We start from the raw sequence: 26,481 nt of genomic DNA, 5'->3' as shown, positions 1-26,481 counted from the left end.
AATTCGTTTTCTAGTATAATATTTTGCTATATTATTTTAGAACCAATAACATTATTTGCTGTTGCGCACGAAATGTGTTTTTAAAAGATGCGAATAATGTTTTCTTTTCAAAACGATATACTGCACTCAACGAAGCTACCACCCTAGATTGACCTCGCTGATTTAAATCTAAAACCGGAAGTAGAATATTGGTATTTGTCAGGGGGTGCCAACGTCGATACAATTTGTCGTCGTAGCACGGAGCTGATTTTAGCCTCGTCCTTTTAGGCTGACTGTTTTGATCGTATACTAAACGTACTTTGTATTGTGTTCGCCGCTCATGACGCCACAGTGACGTCAATTGTTACGTGAACGAATATACCGACGCCCGCCATGTTGCCATTCCGGCTTCGCGACCCCCGACAAATATGGACGACGTGACGCTTGGGATTGAAAACCACGAAGCACGAAAATAAAAGCAATTGTGTTTTTATTATTATCGTGGTTTGCACCGGGGTTGTGCAGTTGCTAATTTGTGCAAGTTGCCTTCATAATATGTTGGATTAATTTGCAGTTCCGTCGCTGCTGTACCAGGCTTATAATATCTCGGCAAACATCAAACCATTGTTGTGTTCGTCAGCGCGTCACGGTATCCGTACCACACTTTCCTATTTTTTTTGTATTATTTACTTTCGTTTGTGGGAGTGGTGGGGATACAGGATCAACTCACATACTCACGGTTGAAGGGCGGAATCGGGGTAAGCTGGGCGTTGTAGCAGATCTGACGTAAAAGGGAGCATTTTATAGAGAATAACATCGTCAACACAGTATTATAATAATGTCTGGTGTTGTGTTGAGGCCCTGTACCAACACGGATTGGGTAGACGATATACCACTTCCACCGGGTCAAACGATATTAGGAAGAGGTCCGTTTCTAGGGGTGAGTATTAAATAATAATAACACATTTTTTTTAATTCGCAAATAGTGGCACATTCTAAATTGAAATATTTGCACTGTAATTTAATAATTTAACAGTATTTATCTTTTTATCCTCAATTAATTCTGATTTAATTAAATCACATAGTTCTGTTTGACCTCATGTTTAAGTCAATGTCTATTTGTAAATGACACTTTGACTATTGCAATGCACCGCTGAAAACAATTAAACAAAATGTGAACTCATGGGGTGTTATGTTATATATATATTTATTTTATTTATATTTTATTTTTGTGTTATATCACAGTCCTATAGAGGGACTGTGAGCCAATAATCATTCAGTCATCGATTGATCTGTTTGACTTAAAGCATGGTGGTCGTCGCGCAGCGTATGTTCGAATTTCATGTAAATAAACAATGTATTTTACTCGCGTTGTATACGTCGCTATGAGTCCCATATCGATCCTTTGGGTTGAGTGATAATAAAGCCATATTCTATTTTATTCCAGTGGTAATTAAAATATAAATCAAAGAACCATATATCCAGCACAAAATACATTTACTAATTACTAAAGTCGCATGAACTAATTAATTTTAAAGCTACATATTCAATATTTTCAAAAATGTTTAGCACATGTTATCGTTTATTCCTAGCGATGCATTGCCTTTACAGACATGATGTGCGAGTAAACGTCAATATTCATCGACTCTATTGATATATATATATTTAGGATTTAGAGAAGATTCCATTCAAATTTGTATCACTGCTACCATAAATGGAAGGATTTTCAGCCAATTAAATCATTGACTCAGAATGCTCATGTCAATTAGTTAGATATTCTGATTTGGCAGTAATTTGGCAGAAAATACAATTAGGTTTTGCTTTTCATTGTTCCGTGTATAAGCCTGAAACCTGTGCCTCACACATTTTTTTTTTCTCTCTTGCAATTTTGAGTGAAGTGCACCACATATGGTAGAATTGAGAAATGTTTTCTATCTCAGAGGATGTTTCATTGTTTTCTAAAGCGTATTATTTAAAAAAAAAATGTTGGCAGCATATTTTGTTATGGTATTAAACGTTCTGGATGTAAAAAAGAATTAAAAATCATTTCAGCGTCATTTCGTAATTTTTCAATTTAGCTTAGTACAAGAAGCAAATTCTTTTTATTTGTTTGAACTTTGATCCTGTATACCATGCCATAACCTGGTTACAGGATATAACTACAAAAAATTCTAGAACACTGATTGGCTAATTAAAGACAGATTTGTAGCAATTTTTTTTATTTGTTCAATCAATCTCCATGGAATTATTAGAGTCTATAATTTTAATAAAATACTGCTTTTTATTATTACAGGGAACTGAAAGAAAAATTAAAAAAAAAAAAATGCAATATGGACAAAAATTGTTTAATGTGGCATTTTGAGGACCAAAATGGATTATGCTTTATCATAATGATTTTTGGTTTTCAAATATATTGTAGTATTGTTGGATGAAAAATGAAAAATATATACCTAATGCACGGTGACTGCTACTGTACATGCAAAGAAGAGTTTTGTTGATCCATCGAATGAATACTTGGATATGAGCTTCAAGAACAACACGTTGTTTGGTTTCTAATAAACCATCATCAAATCTTACCAACATGTGTCATAAAACGACAGTATTAAATATCCAATATTGCATATTTAATTGAATGATGTGGGTGGGCTTTTTTTTCCTAAAATGTTTGGAATTTAATAATAAGTCACAAATAAATTTGCTTATTGGTTGACTTGCATACTCAGTTCAGTTGATGTATTTATCTCTCTACAACCACTATAAAACCATGAGAAGAGTTTCTGGGAAAAGGACTTATCGCAGAATCACAAAACAGATACTACAAGTTGTCTGCATTATAATTATCTTGCTGGAAGCAAAAGTTAAAGGTCACCCAGATCGAAATTGTTAGCTTAATAATCCACTTGTCAGTGATGTGGATTTGTTTTCAATTAAAAAATAGAAATGTAGGTCCTAACAAAACTAAAATGCTAAACAAAAAGGATTAATGAAGGGAAAAAAAAGTAAAACAGGTAGCCAGTATTTTATTTTTAGTAGATCATCATTTTGACTGGCTATTGACTTTTTTTCTACATCACTACCTGTGTTTTATGTTAATTAATTAAAATTAGATTAATTATCCATTTGTGATTAATTCGAAGTGCACCAAAACGAGAGTTGATTAAAATTGATCTTTATACTTAATAAAGCAAATCCAAAGTTCTAATAATAAATGAGGGAATTGGCAAACAAAAGCAATGACAAATTTGTGAATAGAATCATTTGATTACAACAACCTATCTGACCATAACAACTGTCAACTGAGAAATTGTTTTGAGTAATAAAAACACCGATAGGAAACCATGGTTAAGATTACCAGAGTGGATTACGGTTTATCACTATTGAATAGTGTTGTAGTGACGTCACTACAATATGCTTGTGGAATCATAACACATAATCATTCAGACAGAAAAACTAGAAAAAAATGCAAAGATGCATTCAGAAATTTATTCTAGAAGCTCAGAGGAATACTGCTAATAAAGTTGTTTTTGGTGCCCTTGGGTAGAACACAGTACCGTAGTTTGTAAACAGTGAAATTAAAATATTTTAACATGAAAGAACCAAAATGGGCAAGAATATTATCTATGTATTTAAATACCCCATATCACAAGATTGAACAAACTGAAGTATTGAAACGGCAGAAAGGCATTGATAATATAATAACAAATGTAAAATTAGACGGTTTGAAAATATCACTGATGATAAGATAAGACTCTTTGTTTTAAACAATGATAAAACTAAATTGTGAAAATAAATAAATGAAAGATTGCCCATATTGTAAGAAGGAAAATGAAACTCATGAGCATTGTATGCTTATAGGGCAGAAAACTAAGGGGGGAATCAAAGGGGAGAAAACAACCTCTATGTAGATTATGAATAATTAATATGCCTATAGCTAGGAAGACAGTACACAATTCTATTTTTGACATTTGAACAGCCATTGACAAATTAGTCAAACAATTCTCATCAGTGCATTGGTTTCCAGACAAAAAATTTTAGACTAGCCTAAAATGCTGTTTTTTTTGTTTTTTTCAGCATGGATGCACTAACATTTGACCAAATATTTTTTTTTTTATATTTTTTCTTCAATTCTAACATCCAATCCAATTTTTGTTGATGTTACATAATAGTGAGTTCCTCATTCAAAAATTGAACTCTGAGATTCATTCGTAAAATGTTTGATGGTTTAAATTTGCATGCATTATGTTAAACATTCTCAACTATTTTCAATGTGTCTGAATGTTAGTGAATGGCATTCATTTTGGCTTCCAATTTGATTGCGAGTTTGAATTTCCACTATTTGCTGGTGTTTTTGAATAGTGTTTCAATGCTTATGGGTCCCTAATGATTTGCATCCATTTCAAATTACCACAACCTATGGTAATTCAAACACTGATGAATCGAGGCAAATGTTTACATATACCGGTATACAAATTTCACAAATATCCATACCATCAAATATGTCACACAAAAATATCAATAAAATTTTAGGAATGATCTCTGATCTGGATATTTTTGGACCAATTAGGCATAATTTCCTATTTAGCTGAAACTCTTGAAAAACATTTTTTAAAGAATTACCGGATATGAAAATCAGTACAAGGGTTTATTTTCTGAAAGGTAACTTAAGTTGACTTGATGGCATATTAGAAGAAACTACACAGAGAAATATACCATCTGCATCAAAACTAATTGGTGATGGAATAATGCTATTTATTATGTTAATTATTAATATTGAAATAGAGGAAGTATTAAGTGCTGCTACTATATCTCGACATCAGCAATTATCTATTTTATCATTAAAATTTGTACGATCATTAATTAATTCATTATAACTATCACTACAAATATTCTTTATAGATATCGGATAAAAGAGTATCTCGTTCCCATGCTATTTTGGAAGTTGATAGCGGCAAGTTGAGAATTCTACCAACCCATATTAATCCAACTTTCCACCAGAGGCTAGGAACTGACAAGTTGAGACCCTTAGCAAAGGATGAATGGCAAGAATTAAAAAATGGAGAAAAATTTTCTCTAATCCCTGAGTTTCATATTTTCAAAGTTGTTATTGACGAGAAGCCCATAAATAAGTAAGTATATACATCTATATATTTGGCTCATTTAGGTAAAATGTGCCTTTGTGTTTTTGTCAATTTTTTGAGCACATACAGTGCCATTGGCTGGCACACTTTGATTGAATTTAAACAGTAAATAAATGCACCACTCTCATCTTATGTAGGTGTTGTACATCAGGGTCTTAACGCAACATATACTCGTACAAAGTACATTTGTATCAGCTGCAAAATGACTGTGGCTTTATTTTGTAATTTATTCATGTAGCTCTTATTTGATTTGTGTTGTGCTGCATATTCATATTTGCATAATATCTATTTGTCAAATAGTACATCAAGTAATAGCTCAAAAACACCAGTAGAAGAAGAAAATGGAAAAGGTAAGTTAATATAAATATACAACTGTTAATATTTGACTCAATTATTCCAATAGCATGAGAATCTATCCTCATTACTTGTAGAATGATTCGTAGAACGATAAAGGCATTTATTTCTTGCATTCTTCTCTAAGGAAAAAATGGTGTTATACATAATTTATTAATTATTTTTAGCTCTGCTGTCGACGAAGTCGAGTGGAGCTTATAGTATTACTGATTGTCCGTTGGCGCCGGTGCCGTCATCAACTTTACATTTTTCGACTTCTCCTTAAAAACCACAAACTGTATAGCTGTGAAACTTTCTAGGATGGTTCCTTGGGTGGTTCTCTCTCAGATTTGTTCATTTCGTATGGATATGTTCAATTGTCATATTTATAGCGAATATTTTTGTCATTTTTGGTCAAAATGCTATTTTCGACTTCTTCTTGAAAACTGCTAGTCCAAATGCTTTGATACTTGGTATGTAGGTACCTTGGGTGAACTTCTTACAGATTTGTTCATTTTGTGATGATATCTTTAATTCTCTAATTTTGATGAATATTTTTGTCATTTTTGGTAAAAAGTGATATTTTCGACTTCTTGTTAAAAACTGCAAGTCCGATTGTTTAGATATTACATATGTAAGTACTACATGTGGTCCTCTCAGGTTTGTTCGTTTCGTGATGATATCTTTAATTCTCTAATTTTCATGAATATTTTTGATAAAAAGTTATAAAAAGTCTTATTGCTTTAATACTACCGGTATACATATTGTTTTTTTTCTGTTGATATATTCAGTTTTTTAATTGAAATGTGCATTGATAACAGTGGAGCTATCTCAGCCGAGAGGCTGCTAGTTTTGTCTAATTATCATCTATGCTTAATTTATTTTCATATCATTTTCCAGAAACAATAACTGAAAATAAAAAGACTGATGATGTCGAGAGTGATGAGAAGCCCAATGGGGAGAAATCGAAACCATCAGCTGGAAATGTTCAGGTTACAGTATGCACATATTGACTCATGAATATTCAATTAGCAAATTTGCATAATATGCTCTAAATTTAATGCCCAAAAGCGTATAGGATACTAATGTGGTTTGTGTTTGTATGCTGTTTACTGTGGCAGTGATATTTACAGGTGAATGCAGGGGTGGAAATATGGTGTGAATTGTGGGAGCTTGCAGTCTCAAAACTTTAGGAGCCTGCCAATGCGCTAAGCTGCAGACACATACAAAATTTAAAAGAAGTCGAAATAAAAGCAGAATAGATTAGAGTTGGAGATGGCAATTATAAGAAGATAGGAGGTAGAGTTGTGATGGTGCTGTTGAAAATTGTGAAGAAAAGAAGATCTTGTGAACAATATCAAAGATTGAATATGATCATTTAGAAATTAATTAATATGTAGGCTGTCATGTCAGCTCTTTGGCGAGTGTTAACATAGTAGTCATGAGGTATGCCAGAGCCAAGCAGGCTTGTTTGCAAGTAAAGCTAGGAGGGCAATTCTTAGATCATCAAGCTTGTGGGCTGCCCTAGTTTCAACATCTCAGTGACTGATGACTGATTTACGTATTCTTTACATACAGACTGTCAAGTTGGAAGACAAAAAAGAAGTTGCTTTACCAGTTCAACGAGAACGCAAGCTGCCATCTTGGATTTTAAATGCAAAGCCAACACCAACATCTAACCCAACAACATTTGAACCAAGATCTGTCGCTGCTAACATTGCAGCCGCACCAACAGGTAATGTTTTTATTAGTCCATTTGTGCATGTATGTTCGGTTCCAACTGTATTTCAGATATGTCTGACCGATTACAGTCAAACATTATAAATACGTCATGCATCTTGGGATACATATGCATGTCTATTGTTTTTGCAATATGATTCAAGATGACTGAATGTTGCCTGTTCATCACAATCAAGCATTTCTGCCATTCCAGAACCTGATCTCAGTCACATTTGAATGAATTTCACTAAAACTTGTTATATACATATGAAAATTGGTGCTTACAACTCTTTCTAGGGGATTTGGATTATAACACGATCTAAATCCAGCGCCAAATCCAGCGTTAAGCCTATAAACGTTCCATTGTTTTTTGTGCCAAACCCCTTTGTTAAGTACAACAACAAATATTTCATTGGTGTTTGTGAGCTCTTGTGTGATTGGTCAATGCATAGACAGCTCTTCCACTTCTGTGTTTTAATCCCTATCAATTTGGGCCCTGTTTAACCATAGGCAGTATAGTAGTATAGTAACACCAAAGTCAAACGTTGTATGCCCAACGCAAGCTGGGCTGGAATATTATGATGAGCAAGTAAACAATGACGTCATATTTACTTTGATGCGATGTCACTACTTTCGTATCAAACTACAAGTATCTTTCCCCAATTGAGTCGTTTTCTTTCCGCAATACGCATCTTCTGAACACACAATAGTTATCAGATGTTCTCGTGAACGTGGTTCACTAGTAAATATGACTTTAATATATATGTTCCTGTTTAATTGAATAAAATTAAAAGTTAGTTTCAGACAGCATTAATGTACATGCTATATTCAGTCTGTACCCCGTTTTCGACAAAATATTTTTGTTTTCATGATGCATGAATCTTCTTATTATGTTATTGATTACCGGCTATGCTCGTTTTTTATTGTTCTCTGCCACACATTTTTTCAAACAGACTTTGAATCCGTATGTTCTCCCGTCTGTCACCATCTTGACTATCGCTCACACTCTTTCAACCGGAATTCATGTCTATGGTTTTACCCCGTTTTCGATAAAATACTCGAATATTTTAGTTTTCATGATGCATGAATCTTCTTATTATGTTATTTTCCACCGACTGTGCTCGTTTTTTGTTGTTCTCTGTCTTGCACTTTTTTTTAAATTAACTTTCAATCTGTTCGTTTTCATGCCTGTCGTCATCTTGTCATCTTGACTACCTATTCACACTCTTTCAAACAGAATGCATGTGTAAGTTTGTACCCCGTATTCGACAAAATACACGAATAATATTATTTTCATGATGCATGAATCTTGTATATAATATATAGTTTTGTGGATAAGGGGGGGTCATCTTGGTTGCCCAATTAACTAATTAAAACACCTGTCAGGTAAACTGCATCTCTACCTTAACGAGAAATCGAAATAAACACTTAATTTATGTTAACGGTTAGTTTAAATCAGCTACCCTGCTACAATAGAATCGCTGGAGTTGCTTTTCCTTCCTACTATATTGTCTATGGTTTAACTCCGGGTTTACGTCCAGACGCCACCCTCTTGACTGGAGATCTGTGTTGGAAAATAAACCTTTGTTGTTGCGGTGTACGCAAGAAGATGAACTACTTATGTTTTTAATATCACTTCACCTATTAACAATTCACCCCTAGACGTGATAATTTCATTTCAATAGTAAATTCGTTCTCAAAAATCCAAATAATCACAACCTCACCGAAATTCATTTTCTATTCTTAGCCACACCCAGACCATTCATCAAAACGAGTGGTCTGGGGTATACTAGTACTCTGACCCATGCCGAGGACTTCCTGTTTGGAATGCTATATGATGAATCAGATTAACTATCACGTGAAACCAAATGAAAATCATTCTAAAATAACGTACTTATACCCAATTGATTCTGGAAAGAAATGACATTTGCAATAATAATCGACGAGCAGGTCCGGATAGTAACGTTAGGTTGACGAACGAGACGATACAACAGTACTGATTGGACCTACATGAATGCTACTCTATTTCACAAATGTTCTTGTTTTTTTGCTGTCGTACATTATCTTCTGTAATAACTCCGAAAGTGAAGTCTTATATCTTCAGCAGAACGTAGCCGTTAAAACTTGCAAAACGAGTCTGTTTCGATCGATAATCGCTTAAGCAGCATACAATTTTTTTTTTGACTCATTTAAAAAATATGAACGGTGTCAATATTTAAAACTGCATTTTGTCTGTCTCTGGCGTGCTACAGAATGACATAGATCTTGGCCAATCGTATTTTTACAACGGACCTGAATGTACAGCACTAATTTCACCCAACCTCCTGCTCGCTTCTGCTTTTCGATCATTACTTTTACTCGCTTTTGCCTCCGCATGTTGAATAATTTCCGCTTAATTTTTCGAGTGCGCGAATCCAGAAATATCGCCCGTCTGCACGCTCGCATTTTAAATACATGGCCGTGGCATCAATATGTTCCTGGTTTCTCTGCTCTCTTCGCTAAGGAGTTAGCATTGCCTGTATCACGTAAATGTCTCGATAATCATATTGTTGAAACGAGGTAGCAGCCCTAGATTCAAACGGAACACAGTCCCGCTCTATTAGCTTGTTGTGGAACGCTCACATAACAAGAGGTCATAGTTACGTTCGCGAACGAAACAAACTTTGATGGTTTGGAAGTGTCGTTCGAAATTAAATAATGGTTAATACTCATTTAATCCTCAAACTTTACCACTAAAACAACAATTTCGACAACTCATGTGCCAGTGTTCAATGTTTGAACAAGCAGTCAGTGTTTTTAATAAGCGAGTGTCGAAAACGTGCACAAAACGACCATTCTGTGCACGTTTTCGACACGGCTTAAAAACCAGTTGTAAGCACAAATTTTCATATGTACTTTGAACATTATGGGACCTATTAAAATGCTTGTCATTTTGTATTTCAGATCTGATTTAAAATGGCCGACTGATGGCCTTTTTGTATCACAGCAATTTTTAGCTAATGTACACCCACACTTCTGGGTCGCTGCTAGTGATAAAATATGGCATTAAATACAGAACGAGGACTGTGCATTGTCAGTGCTTGTTTTGTATTTTGTTAGTCCCCGTTCGGACGCAGTCCGAAAACGGGGACTTATGTTTTGCCCTGTGTGCGTCCGTGCGTCCGTGATCACCTGTATCTCGAACATGCATGGACCGATTAAGTTCAAACTTCACTCATACATCACACATTATATGGGACATATGCACATGCATTTTTTTCATGATCCGATTAACGATAGCCGAATAGCGGCCATTTTAAGGCCGAAAATGCATCAAAATCGCACATTTTCACCATTCCGGACCCGGATCTCAGTTATGCATGGACGGATTTTGTTCAAATTTGGTACATACATTAAACATAATAGGACCTTGATGCACGTCATTTTTTTTTTGGGATCGGGTTCGAAATGGCCGACTGGTGGCCATTTTGTTTTAAAGAATTCAGTTCTGGATCCGTATCTGAGACATGCTTGGATTGATCGAGTTCAAACTTCACACACACAAGGTACATCATGTCACAAATATGTATGTGCATTTGTTTCATGATCTCATTAACGATAGCCAAATGGCGGCCGCTTTAAGGCCGAAAATGCATTGAAATCGCACATTTTCACCATTCCGGACCCGGATCTCAGTTATGCATGGACGGATTTCATTCAAATTTGGTACATACATTAAACATAATAGGACCTTGATGCACGTCATTTTTTTTTCGGATCAAGTTCGAAATAGCCGACTGGCGGCCATTTTGTTTTAAAGAATTCAGTTCTGGATCCGTATCCGAGACATGTCTGGATTGATCAAGTTCAAACTTCACACACACAAGGTACATCATGTCACAAATATGTATGTGCATTTGTTTCATGATCTCATTAACGATAGCCGAATAGCGGCCATTTTAAGGCCGAAAATGCATCAAAATCGCACATTTTCACCATTCCGGACCCGGATCTCAGTTATGCATGGACGGATTTTGTTCAAATTTGGTACATACATTAAACATAATAGGACCTTGATGCACGTCATTTTTTTTTTTGGATCGGGTTCGAAATGGCCGACTGGCGGCCATTTTGTTTTAAAGAATTCAGTTCTGGATCCGTATCTGAGACATGCTTGGATTGATCGAGTTCAAACTTCACACACACAAGGTACATCATGTCACAAATATGTATGTGCATTTGTTTCATGATCTCATTAACGATAGCCAAATGGCGGCCGCTTTAAGGCCGAAAATGCATTGAAATCGCACATTTTCACCATTCCGGACCCGGATCTCAGTTATGCATGGACGGATTTCATTCAAATTTGGTACATACATTAAACATAATAGGACCTTGATGCACGTCATTTTTTTTTTCGGATCAAGTTCGAAATAGCCGACTGGCGGCCATTTTGTTTTAAAGAATTCAGTTCTGGATCCGTATCCGAGACATGTCTGGATTGATCAAGTTCAAACTTCACACACACAAGGTACATCATGTCACAAATATGTATGTGCATTTGTTTCATGATCTCATTAACGATAGCCAAATGGGGGCCGCTTTAAGGCCGAAAATGCATTGAAATCGCACATTTTCACCATTCCGGACCCGGATCTCAGTTATGCATGGACGGATTTCATTCAAATTTGGTACATACATTAAACATAATAGGACCTTGATGCACGTCATTTTTTTTTCGGATCAAGTTCGAAATAGCCGACTGGCGGCCATTTTGTTTTAAAGAATTCAGTTCTGGATCCGTATCCGAGACATGTCTGGATTGATCAAGTTCAAACTTCACACACACAAGGTACATCATGTCACAAATATGTATGTGCATTTGTTTCATGATCTCATTAACGATAGCCGAATAGCGGCCATTTTAAGGCCGAAAATGCATCAAAATCGCACATTTTCACCATTCCGGACCCGGATCTCAGTTATGCATGGACGGATTTTGTTCAAATTTGGTACATACATTAAACATAATAGGACCTTGATGCACGTCATTTTTTTTTTTGGATCGGGTTCGAAATGGCCGACTGGCGGCCATTTTGTTTTAAAGAATTCAGTTCTGGATCCGTATCTGAGACATGCTTGGATTGATCGAGTTCAAACTTCACACACACAAGGTACATCATGTCACAAATATGTATGTGCATTTGTTTCATGATCTCATTAACGATAGCCAAATGGCGGCCGCTTTAAGGCCGAAAATGCATTGAAATCGCACATTTTCACCATTCCGGACCCGGATCTCAGTTATGCATGGACGGATTTCATTCAAATTTGGTACATACATTAAACATAATAGGACCTTGATGCACGTCATTTTTTTTTTCGGATCAAGTTCGAAATAGCCGACTGGCGGCCATTTTGTTTTAAAGAATTCAGTTCTGGATCCGTATCCGAGACATGTCTGGATTGATCAAGTTCAAACTTCACACACACAAGGTACATCATGTCACAAATATGTATGTGCATTTGTTTCATGATCTCATTAACGATAGCCAAATGGGGGCCGCTTTAAGGCCGAAAATGCATTGAAATCGCACATTTTCACCATTCCGGACCCGTATCTCAGTTATGCATGGATGGATTTTGTTCAAATTTGGTACATACATTAAACATAATAGGACCTTGATGCACGTCTTTTTTTTTTTCGGATCAAATTCGAAATGGCCGACTGGCGGCCATTTTGTTAAAGAATTCAGTTCTGGATTCGTATCCAAGACATGTCTGGATTGATCAAGTTCAAACTTCACACACATATGGTACATCATGTCACAAATAGATATGTGCATTTGTTTCATGATCTGCTTAACAATAGCGGAATGATGGCCATTTTAAGGCCGAAAATGCATCAAAATCACGTATTTTCACAATTCCAGAACCGGATCTCAGTCATGCATGGATGGATTTTGTTCAGATTTAGCACAATGTGTTGTACATATGCAGGTGCATTTCGGTCATGATCTGCTTTGAATGTATATGTCACTCAAATATGAACGGAACGGGGACGTGTCATTGACAATGACTTGTTTTAGTCGTCTTGCTTGATCCTTTAAATTCCATTCCCTGCAAAAACATTAAAATGAACATTTTTCTGTAATTCCTCTAATTTTGGACCCAATCGAGAGAATTTTACATTATCTACACATCTTGATCAAAAAATATGTTGGTTTCTGAAATGTGACAAAACTTGTAAAGTTGAAAAATACAAGTTGTGAAGTTCAACTAGCTCAACCAATTATAGCGGGAATATGCAAATTCATGAAGGACCGAGAAATGCAATTTAATCATGTCAATAAATCATGCATTAAGCATTCACAAAACTTAACACTCAATAATAAAAATTCTTATTGATTGTCCAAATGTTTGTAGCTCCAAGAGGTAGAGGGAGAGGTAGAGGCAAACGTAAATCCTCAGAAGACAACTCATTTGAGGAAGCTGTTGCTAAGAAACCAGCTGGGAGAGGGAGAGGAAGAAAAAAGAAAGTTTATGAAGATGCTTATTCAGATGAAGATGATGATGAGCTTCCTGTGATACCAAGAGGCAGAGCACGGAAGACATCAGATGAAGATTTTGACTTGGATTGGATGATTAGTGATGATAATGATAATGACGATGATAATGTCAGCGACTGGGAAGAAGAGCGTAAAGGAAAGAAAACACCTAAAAAGAAGGTAGGCTAAAAATGTGATTCATAAATGATTATAGTGTTATGAAATACTATGTATGATGTATTGTTATGGGATGTTATATTACAATATTATGTATGCAGTATCGTACATTCACTAAGGCAATACTTACCGAGTGCTATTTTGGATCTAAGGTCCTTTGATATCAATCAAATGTAAAAAAAACTCCCACAATATTATACATCAAAAGAAAAATACAGAGAGCTTTCATGATTGACTTATTATTCATTCCGCCAATTTTAAGCTATACCAACAGCACATATCAATAAAAGCCAGTGATCAGGTGACGTATAACATCATTTCAGAACTATGTATTTCAGTGCATTGAATAAAGTAGTTCCGGAAACGTCACTGTGAACATTAAATCATTCATTCAAGAGTTACAAACAATGTGATATTCCTTTACTTCATATGAAAATTCCTACTTTCTAGTAACAAACAGAAATTCTGTCGTATGACGTCTTATATTCCAGCAGAATCTTTTGAGTAAATCTGATTTTGATATACTACCTGAAAGGAATTTAATAGTATTGACCAAGACTGATTATCAAGATGACAATGAGGTCATACATTTGGCTGTACTTGACATTGGCCAAAACATTCTATTATTCCAGAGTACACGAAGACGATCATCCTCAATCGTTGAAAAGAAGACTCCTCCACGAAGAGCAGCATCTAGGAGAACGTACGCTGAAATGAGTGACAGTGATGATGAAATCTATGAAGAAGACTTGTTACCAGCAAGACCCAGCAGTGGAAGGAGAAAGAAACAGGTGGTTGAAAATAATGCAGGTGATGATGATGATGACAGTCAGCCCAAGGATAAGAAACCTTGTCCATATGGCAAGGAGTGCTATAGGTAAGACAACTATTATGAAGCTGATACTGCAATGGTGGCCATTAGTGAAATTCAATTGTTGTTAATTTTTTTAAATGCCCTAATCATTTTTTTGTCACAAAACATGCATATGTTTTTTTTAGATATTTTTAACCAAGATTTGAGGGAAATGGGGAATTATGTCCATTTAGTCTACAATAAATAAAATTATTGTAGAAAAATATCAATATGTGCAAAATGTTGAATAAAAATTTGATGGGAAAAAGTGCATTCAAAGGGTTAAACAATGTAGAGGTACCCTTTTTTTTACCTTTTCTATATCATTTTAGATATAGTTCAATATGAACTGTAAAATACTTTTATTTTATTTGGAATTAATTAGTCCCCGTTCGGACGCAGTCCGAAAACGGGGACTTGTGTGTTGACCTCCGTGCGTGCGTGCGTCTGTGCGTGCGTCCGGATCTGTATCTTAGAAATTCCTTGACCAATCACAATCAAACTTCACACATACATCATACATGATATTATACATATGCACGTCATTTTATTTTACGATCTGATTCAAGATGGTCGAATGGCAGCCATTTTTGTGCCAAAAATCCTAAAAATCAACCATTTCTAGGCTGTTTACAGATGGATTTTGTTCAAACTTGGTATATACATTAGACATTATGGGACCTTGATGCAAATATTTTTGTTTTTCAGATAAGATTCAAAATGGCCGAATGGCGGCCATTTTGTATTAATGAATGTGGTTCTCGTGCCATATCTCTGACTTGCTTTCACTGATTATGTTCAAATTTTAAATATTCATTATACATCATGTCATAGATAGACAGATATATTGGTTTGATGATCCTACTCAAAATGGCCAAATGGTGGCCTTTTTTGTGCTAAACAATCATCAAATATCAAGCATTTGTGGGTGGATTTCTTTCAAATAGGTAAATACATTAGACATTACGGGTTCCTGATGCTCGTCATTTTATTTTTCAGATTGGATTAAAAATGGCTTGCTGGTGGCCATTTTGTTTTAATGATTGGGCTTCTAGAGCCATATCTCTTGAATGCTTTGACTTATTATAATTAAATTTTATATATTCGTTATACATCATGTTATATATATACATGTATTCAAAATGGCTGATTTTGAATGCTGTTCCAGAGCAATTTCTCTCAATATGGACAAGTACTTGTTTAACGATCAGATACAAATGTCAATCATTTTAATGTTAAAAAAATCATATTCCTGACATGGTTATATTCCAGCTATATTACTATAAACAAAACTTCATATCTTAAATTTGATAACTAACGGGGACTGTGCCATGCATGGCTTGTTTTTGCTATTTTCGCTGAAATAATGGTTTAATGAAAATAAAATCCCACGAAAAATTTGTTCCAGCTAAAATAAAGTACTAGTATTTTACAATATCTGAGGGGGAAATGTCTGTCCTTGTTGTTGTTTCTGCTTATTTTGTTGTTGATTCCAAAATGAAAGTTTTTATCTTGGTTACAATAACTTAAAACAGTTCAATTTTGATAGGTGTTCTATATATATATATTTCTCAAACTTTCGTCAAATTTCACTTAAAATTGTCTTTGTCTAGTGGTTACCATAACTTAAAATTTCCTTTCTGATAATTTTATCAATCACTATAAAATGTCAACTATGTTAATTAAGTTTTGATATAACTAATAAGTGCAATTTTCAAGATGTGAGGAAATATTTGGTTGAGATGAAACATTTGCTAGATATAGAAATAAGTGGAATAAAGACATTTATACTGCTGATATTGAGAACCAGATGTTAGTAATATCATAGAGGTATAAACAGAGGGAGTTACAACTGGTTTAAGCCTATTTCTTTTGTTTCTAGTCGAGTTAATCCTCCTATCTTGTCTGCTTAAGTGTCCTTTGAACCCCATGATCATTTCTGACGCTCGCGTTCACTGTCCTCGTAACCATACTTCAAAGTCGTATTCTCGTCAAGATATATTGATAATTTTGTTCAGACTACTACGGGGTACTATTTTTAGGAACTTGCATACATTGTGATATTATTCTAATATTTTGTTCAACCAGTGATATTTTCGAAGTACTAATAAAAACATGTAATCAGCTGTAACATGTTTTTATCTCAACAGAAAGAATCCAGGACATTTTCAGGAGTTTTGTCATCCAGGTGATTCTGATTATGTGACGTCACAGAGCGTTGATGATGATGAAGCAGCAGAGGAGTCGTTACCTGAGTGTCCATATGGAACTGAATGTTACAGGTATGTATAGTTGAATAAACAAACAAATTAAGGTTTATAAACATTGTAAGGTTGTACTACAATTACAACCTCCACGTATTGTTGAACACCTAAACAGTAACATTGGTTTGCTATGCGCACCTGGAGATCATTAAGCGAATAGTATATAAATTAATAAACGCTGCTCAGACTGATAAATATGATATAAAGAAGATAATATTTGGTAATGGTAGTCCTAAATAACTATTAAAAATAGCTAGACGTTTCGAGCAATGGCTCTTTATCGATAGCATAGAAGAAAATGTGATACGTGAATATTCATTACTGTCATCATTATATTGTTCCAAACACCAGAACATAATATTCTTCGATGCTATCGATAAAGAGCCATTGCTCGAAACGTCTAGCTATTTTTAATAGTTATTTAGGACTAGGTTTACCAAATATTATCTTCTATATATCATTATGCGAATAGAACAAGTTGGGTCAAACCAATAGTGAGGAAATCGGACATGTTGAATATAAATAGAAATCCCTATACAATTGCCTTTCAATTTATTTCATTCAATCGTGTATATTGCTATATAATAAATGGGAAAGTTATCAAAATAAAATGTATGTACTTCCACAGTCTGTAATGTTAGGACATAGTAGCTATGTCGTAACGTTCGTAAATGTGCACACACTCGTAAAATGGTTTGAACTAAAAAGCTTTCGCGACATGCATTGCGAAGCAGTCAGCAACTTAGCTGGCAATGTTGATGTTATGGTGTTTGGAACAATATAGCGATGAATATTCATATTACATATCAAATATTTCTCAACATCATCTCAAGAAGTACAATGTTTATAAGGTTTAACTGACGCATTGTTTTTTTGGTTTTCATATTGCTTTTTTTTACCCACTTTTACTGTATCCAGTTTTGTTTTTATGTGTTTCCATTTTTTCCTAGCTTTTCCCCCTCCATTGTTTTTGTTGTTTACTCAGTACAAATCTGACTTATGAGAACATTGTTTACTCAGTACAAATCTGACTTGTGAGAACATTGTTTACTCAGTACAAATCTGACTTATGAGAACATTGTTTACTCAGTACAAATCTGACTTATGAGAACATTGTTTACTCAGTACAAATCTGACTTGTGAGAACATTGTTTACTCAGTACAAATCTGACTTATGAGAACATTGTTTACTCAGTACAAATCTGACTTATGAGAACATTGTTTACTCAGTACAAATCTGATTTATGAGAAAAATTTTTTCACAGTACAAATCTGACTTATGAGAACATTGTTTACTCAGTACAAATCTGACTTATGAGAACATTGTTTACTCAGTACAAATCTGACTTATGAGAAAATTTTTTTCACAGGAAAAATAAAGCACATTTGAAAGAATACAAGCACACTAAGAATCCAACCGTTGGCAGGCCAAAACGGAAAGCTGCTGAAAGTTAGTAATTGTCGTTATTTTATTTTTTTAAATTTGGAACAATTTGCATACTTCCCTGGTCACTAGCCAACATGTCAAATCAGGGAGAGTAAGGGTGGGCGTACACCCGAGGATCACCCATGGTAACCATGTTTTTGGGAAAAAAAATGGAATTGCATTGATGAGTTGCATCATTGATTTCTACTATGTTTTTACAAAGAGAAACAAAAATGTTCACACAAAATATGCACATTTTATTACAGTATTATTCGCATACCATCAGAATTTATGGTGTAAGAATTACTATGCTCTGTTGATGCATAGTAATTTCCGACATGCAGGTTTTCCGAATGATTTTTTTAAAATTTCGCAATTTTTGAAAAGTAAACTGAGCATGAAATAAGAATTTAACACCTTTCATCTGCCAAAACATATTTACCTGTTCACACCTCATTCGGAATACCTGTAGTCTCTTATTGGACGCTGATCATTCAGATAGGTGAAGGACATGTGAACAAACTTCAGCTATGTGGCTTGATAAATCGGCTGTATTTTGTGAATTTTGTAAGTTATGAAATCTTCTATGTTGGCATTTCAACTATGTCCGAAACCAGTTTTCAGTTCAAGTCTATTGAATTATATGAAGGGACATTTTTTTTAACTGTCATGTATGTTTCATACCACTGCAGAGAAAAGTGTTCTGGATGGTGCTAGCGACGATGAGAGCCAACCCAATACTTATAACTATGACGACAGTTTTATAGATGATGAAGGTCTTCTTGTTGAAGAAGGCGGTGACGAATCCTCTTCCTCGTATGAACAGGATGCCGACTCAGACTGGGAACCGGATACTTTAGAAAAAGATCAAGTTAAAGATTTAGTTAAAGAGGCTAGAGGCTTTGTCAAAAATAAAAAAATGCAGAAGAAAGTTTGAGATTATTGCATAAACCATGAGCAAAACCATTTATTGACAACTCCCCAAAACCTTGGTTGTGGTGATGTTACATGAAAAGGTCACATGACGTAAAATATCTGTTTTAATTGGCCATATTATAAATAATTTCATGTGGATAGAAAATGAAATGTATTTCACAATATTTGAAAATGTTCTTCCACCTATTTCAGTGACTGATATATATATCAGGTGTTTCTTCTCGAATTCTGAATCCTGAATATTTAGAAAAGAATTTATCCCATCAACATTTTTAATGGACAGATGACTTTTTTTGTTAAATTTTAATTCTTGGCCGTCTGATGTTGCATAGGATTGAATGAAACTACATAGTACTGGTGAGATGATCTAGTTTTGGTATTTTTATGACGCTGTATTTTTTATGTATTCTACTATGTCGTGTGTCATATTAACAATGTAATACTTTCTCTTGTCTATTCCTCATAGTACCTTCATAAATCAATCCACTTTTAGGAATGTGATAATGATTTGTTTTAGATCATGTATAGCTTATATATTGTAGATAAGAATCTTGATAGAATTAGTGCCAAATAATTAATTAATAAGGTCCTATCAATGTTCTTGTAATGTCTTTTTTTTTCTGCAGTAAAACCTGATGTCAGTGGCATACATCTTTGTGCCAGATTTGTGGATGATACACATGCATATCTTTAATCATGTGACAAAAATTAGACATTGTATTTTGCTTTTATATGAATTGCTGCACATGTTTGGTAATAGTGTTTTTACCTTCGCCATTTTTAACAGTATTGTAACTTTTTAGTGTAAAGCTTTTTTGATCTTGCAAAAGTTAAAATGATCGTAGCGCCACGCCCTGTTCGATATGGGGCTCATAGCAATGTACACAAAGCGTGTAAAATACATTGTTTGTTTACTTGAAATTCGAACATTTGCTGGGCAACGACCTCTGTACTTTAATTTTGACATATATTTCAGTGTGACTATTATGCTACTATTATATTAAAGCCAGAACGCTTTTTAAGGTCGAGTATGTCTTGATTTGTTTACTTTGTAGCAATTGTGTATGGGTAGCTTTTAAAAAAATATATAGGTTAGATTGTATATAACCCGATATTAAACATTGTGATGTATTTCACTAGCCGATCAGTGTCGGTCACTCGGAACTTCGTTGTATCCTATTTCAAGCTGCATGTTCCAAGTTATATGATGATGTCTTAGATTATCCGTTCGTATTATGGTCACTTTGGGAGAATGATGTAGCTTTTATAAAACAGTATTTCAGTAAAAAAAAGCCTTTTTTTTTTTCAGCGCCTTGTCTTATTATAAACGTTTGCCATAGCCAGGCATATATTGTTACGGACAACTTCACAAATTAAAATGAGTATCAACAAACCTTGATGACTGTAGATTTCATTATTTTAAAATTTATTTTATTTGGTAACATTATCACAGGCCAAGATTTATATCAATAATCACAATATCACAAGTCTAAATTTCATTAATAAGTCACAATAACAACTCATTTAAATATATCACAATAATGCAGGTCAAGATTATATCTGTACTGATTATATTTCAGTGATGATATATCACAGGCCTTGATCATATTCATAATCACAATATTATCACAGGCCTTGATCATATTCATAATCACAAAATTATCACAGGCCTTGATCATATTCATAATCACAATATTATCACAGGCCTTGATCATATTCATAATCACAATAGTATCACAGGCCTTGAACATATTCATAATCACAATATTATCACAGGCCTTGATCATATTCATAATCACAATATTATCACAGGCCTTGATCATATTCATAATCACAAAATTATCACAGGCCTTGATCATATTCATAATCACAAAATTATCACAGGCCTTGATCATATTCATAATCACAATATTATCACAGGCCTTGATCATATTCATAATCACAATATTATCACAGGCCTTGATCATATTCATAATCACAAAATTATCACAGGCCTTGATCATATTCATAATCACAAAATTATCACAGGCCTTGATCATATTCATAATCACAATATTATCACAGGTCTTGTTCATATTCATAATCACAATATTATCACAGGCCTTGATCATATTCATAATCACAATATTATCACAGGCCTTGATCATATTCATAATCACAAAATTATCACAGGCCTTGATCATATTCATAATCACAATATTATCACAGGCCTTGATCATATTCATAATCACAAAATTACCACAGGCCTTGATCATATTCATAATCACAATATTATCATAGGCCTTGATCATATTCATAATCACAAAATTATCACAGGCCTTGATCATATTCATAATCACAATATTATCACAGGTCTTGATCATATTCATAATCACAAAATTACCACAGGCCTTGATCATATTCATAATCACAATATTATCACAGGTCTTGATCATATTCATAATCACAATATTATCACAGGCCTTGTTCATATTCATAATCACAATATTATCACAGGTCTTGATCATATTCATAATCACAAAATTACCACAGGTCTTGATCATATTCATAATCACAATATTATCACAGGCCTTGTTCATATTCATAATCACAATATTATCGCAGGCCTTGATCATATTCATAATCACAATATTATCACAGGTCTTGATCATATTCATAATCACAAAATTACCACAGGCCTTGATCATATTCATAATCACAATATTATCACAGGCCTTGATCATATTCATAATCACAATATTATCACAGACCTTGATCATATTCATAATCACAATATTATCACAGGCCTTGATCATATTCATAATCACAATATTATCACAGGCCTTGATCATATTCATAATCACAATATTATCACAGGTCTTGATCATATTCATAATCACAATATTATCACAGACCTTGTTCATATTCATAATCACAATATTATCACAGGCCTTGATCATATTCATAATCACAATATTATCACAGGCCTTGATCATATTCATAATCACAATATTATCACAGGCCTTGATCATATTCATAATCACAATATTATCACAGACCTTGATCATATTCATAATCACAATATTATCACAGGCCTTGATCATATTCATAATCACAATATTATCACAGGCCTTGATCATATTCATAATCACAATATTATCACAGGCCTTGATCATATTCATAATCACAATATTATCACAGGGCTAGATCAAGTCAATAATGTCACAATAATGCAGGTCTACATCTTGGTGATAACACAATATTGCAGGCCATGATAAAATTGATAGTATATCACAGGCCCTGATCATATTGTTAATACATTGCAATACAACATGCCTTGATCATATCTATGCTATATCACAGGCCTCAACCATATCGATAATACACCATAGATCTTAGTAATAATATATCACAAAAATATCACATATTGGTAATAAATCAAAATATAACAGGCCTAGATAGTATGGATAAAATATCTCAACGTCACAGAGCTTGGTCATATCAATACAATATATCCCATTAATATCACAGAACTTGGTCATATCAATACGATATATATCACATTAATATCACAGAACTTGGTCATATCAATACAATATATCCCATTAATATCACAGAACTTGGTCATATCAATACAATATATCTTATTAATATGACAGAACTTGGTCATATCAATACAATATATCCTATTAATATCACAGAACTTGGTCGTATCAATACAATATATCCCATTAATATGACAGAACTTGGTCATATTAATACAATATATCCTATTAATATGACAGAACTTGGTCATATCAATACAATATATCCCATTAATATGACAGAACTTGGTCATATTAATACAATATATCTTATTAATGTCACAGAACTTGGTCATATTGATACAATATATCCTATTAATATCACAGAACTTGATCATATCAATACAATATATCCCATTAATATCACAGAACTTGGTCATATCAATACAATATATCCCATTAATATGACAGAACTTGGTCATATTAATACAATATATCTTATTAATATCACAGAACTTGGTCGTATCAATACAATATATCCCATCAATATCACAGAACTTGGTCATATTAATACAATATATCCTATTAATATGACAGAACTTGGTCATATTAATACAATATATCTTATTAATATCACAGAACTTGGTCGTATCAATACAATATATCCCATTTATATCACAGAACTTGGTCATATCAATACAATATATCCTATTAATATCACAGGCGATGATCATATCAATAATTTATTTATAAAATGTTTAAAGATCTATACAAATTGCATGATTATTTAATACAATGTTTAAACTAATTGTTGTTTTGTGATGAGAAAAATAAAAAAATATATCCCTGCCAATAAATAGAAGTAATATATATATATATATATATATATATGTATTTATTTATTGAAACTGTGCACGTTTAATTTTCAGTGACAGTGTCAGTTGAACGTTGTATGGTATAGGTTTGCTTATGTTTTAGTTCACGAAAACTGCCATTGTGATATTTGTTTCATTTTCATTTAGTTGAAACCATTAATACATTTTCATAAACAGCGCCACCTAGAGTCAAAACGTAATTATGTACCGCTCAAGTTGTTCCCCAAAACGCAATTGCTTCTATACGCATTTGTGTATTATAGGTGTAACTTTCATCACGTACTGTTTTATTTTTACTAGTTATAAATATATTGTTGTATGCGGACAATGTGCCGATATGCTGATACTTACAATGAGACAAATAAATCAATTACAGCATTTTGTAAGTAAACTTGAATAAAACACAGATTATTGTATTTCGCATTGGTGGGTACGTAAAACAAAATGAAAATGGTTTTATGATGGTCTGTTAATGAAGGTCATTTTTACTCCCGTGTGCAAAGCACACAATGGGAGCCTTTGCAGCTATATATGAAGTGTGTGTGTGTGTGTGTGTGTGTGTGTGTGTGTGTGTGTGTGTGTGTGTGTGTGTGTATGTGTGTGTGTGTGTGTGTGTGTGTGTGTGTGTGTGTGTGTGTGTGTGTGTGTGTGTGTGTGTGTGTGTGTGTGTGTCTGCTATCTGTCTGTCTGCCTGCCTGTCTGTCTGTCCGTGCCTTTTCCACCGATATCTCAGGAAATACTTTCATAGATTTTGATGAAACTTTGTACATAGGTGCTCTGGATTATTGCGTAGACTTTGCGTGACTTCAAATCTGATCATATTACTTACCCAGTCAGCCAGTTTCTAACATTGTTACTTGTTTCTCGATTGTAACGAAACAAACTATACAAACTATAGTAGATGCTCTGGAATAATGCACAGACCTAATTAGTTTTTGGTTGAAATCCGTGCATATTAAAGAACTAATTTGTATATTAATTAGGCGATATTTAGTTTTTTCACCAATGTCACAATCGCTCTTCTGATTTCAATAAAAATTGCCGAACTTGAGACATACTAGATGCTCGGAGATAAGCCATATACATATTAAACTTAGGGTTACATTTTGTGCTTACTAATCAGCTAATTTGCATGATTTAACCAATTTATAGGTCCTCCACAGATAAGAGTTCATTCATAAAATTTTCATGAAACTCGGGCAATCCACAGATCTGATTACTGATTAATGGAGGCATTTGACAAGAGATATGACTAACATATAATATGTGACCTCGTTGATATGCATAACTGTAATTTACTAAGCACTACTGCAGATAGTGTCATGCAACCAGTGCTATAATGAAGGTATTAAACAAGAGGTCATGTGACCTCAATAATATGCATAACATAATATTTAAGTACTGTTGCAGATGCAACCGGTGCTATCATTTTCTCTGACAAGATATATGACCAAAATATCAAGTCATCATATCTGATAATCATTGCAATACCATAGCCACTTAGTACCACCCTGATCACTGCTTGCAGTTATATTTTTAAATACCGTGACGGCGTCTATTAGCATCTCATGTACATACTGTAAATATAAATGACAAAGACCATGGAAAGTCTATGGTCGAAATAAGACATATTTCAATAATGTTTGCATTAAATAAACACACACAAAAGCTAGCAGGCCACACCAGGCAAGATACATTTTACTTCCCAGAGATCCTTGCGGCCAGAACGCCCGAAAGTTTAAATATTCGTAGGAATAGAACTCTGCCTGGGAGATTGGGCAAGGCGTTGATGGATGCAATTAAGACCAGAACGTTGCGTGAAAACCCAGGATCAAAACTTACTAGGTCTATAATATTCAATCTCTACTCTCTCGTCCCGTATTTGGCCATGTATGGTTGAACCAATAAGTTTGTACTTCTAGTCTGTTCTTGTCAGAATTAAAAAATGAATAAAGGAATGCGCAATGCAAAGTTGGAATCAAAATATTTTGTCATTTACATCGTTACATAAGCCTGCATTTGAGCTGCGTTCATATTCGAAAATTCCGAATAGCACTGTCAATATATTGTTTTTCTTCTCAAGATCTGTGTATTATGAAAGAATGTCATGAAAATGTGTCAGTCGGAGCAACGTTTTTGACAGCAACTCGTCCTCATTAAAATGACCTGATAACAACCACAGCGGTTCTGTATCAATCCGTTTTATTTCCTTTTTCCTACAAGTTGTAGGCTATGCTTCTTTAATTTAATGGGCGAGTGTTTAGGAGAACATGCATCCCTGAAAACCAAAGACAAGATAGAAAATTCAAAAATAGAATTGAGAAAAAAAATTGAAGAAAAAAAATATAATAAATAATAATAAAAGAATAAAAAAGAAAGACGAAAAGCCCAATAAGTTCTGTGGCAAGTTTTGTACTGCTAATTATTTATGTAAAACAGGAACAACAATATAATAACTAAATATAAATATTCTAATATTAACATTTATTGTCTTTTAAAATACTGTAGAATATTTTTTTTCGCTTAGAATTAATTTTTAAATCAGTGAAAATAAAATCCATACAAAGCACCCAAACAGTCTATTCAGCAAAAATTAATTCCAGCTAAAGTAAAGTATTTTACAGTAGTCAACTGTGGTGTGTGACCTACAATTTGGAACTCGAAATCCTTTGGAACTTTGATCCCAATGACGAAAGTCTCGTTTTCTGCGAGATTATGTAAATAACATTCATGACGTCACTACCGTACTGA

The 26,481-nt window shown here is 34.0% G+C and overlaps 1 protein-coding gene across 2 annotated transcripts; it reads left to right on the top strand.

The window, feature by feature from the left end:
- The first annotated feature begins 409 nt into the window (after positions 1–409).
- Positions 410–19,502, top strand: LOC100368976 (uncharacterized). Of its 2 annotated transcripts, none has more exons than XM_002732457.4 (10): positions 410–919; positions 4,876–5,105; positions 5,418–5,467; positions 6,351–6,442; positions 7,029–7,185; positions 13,575–13,876; positions 14,506–14,750; positions 16,877–17,008; positions 18,361–18,440; positions 19,109–19,502. In XM_002732457.4, exons 1-10 carry the CDS (start codon positions 818–820, stop codon positions 19,351–19,353), a joined length of 1,635 nt encoding a protein of 544 aa, XP_002732503.1. In that variant the 5' UTR covers positions 410–817; the 3' UTR covers positions 19,354–19,502. The 2 variants fall into 2 exon arrangements, with proteins under 2 accessions (XP_002732503.1, XP_006813714.1); XM_006813651.3 differs by having other exon boundaries at positions 6,351–6,448.
- The last annotated feature ends 6,979 nt before the right edge of the window (positions 19,503–26,481 follow it).

Source organism: Saccoglossus kowalevskii, chromosome 2, assembly GCF_978046115.1.
Source record: "Saccoglossus kowalevskii chromosome 2, keSacKowa6.1, whole genome shotgun sequence".
Lineage (NCBI taxonomy): Eukaryota > Metazoa > Hemichordata > Enteropneusta > Harrimaniidae > Saccoglossus > Saccoglossus kowalevskii.
The sequence above is the reverse complement of the archived record's forward strand: the minus strand, read 5'-3'. Positions and strand labels throughout refer to the sequence as shown.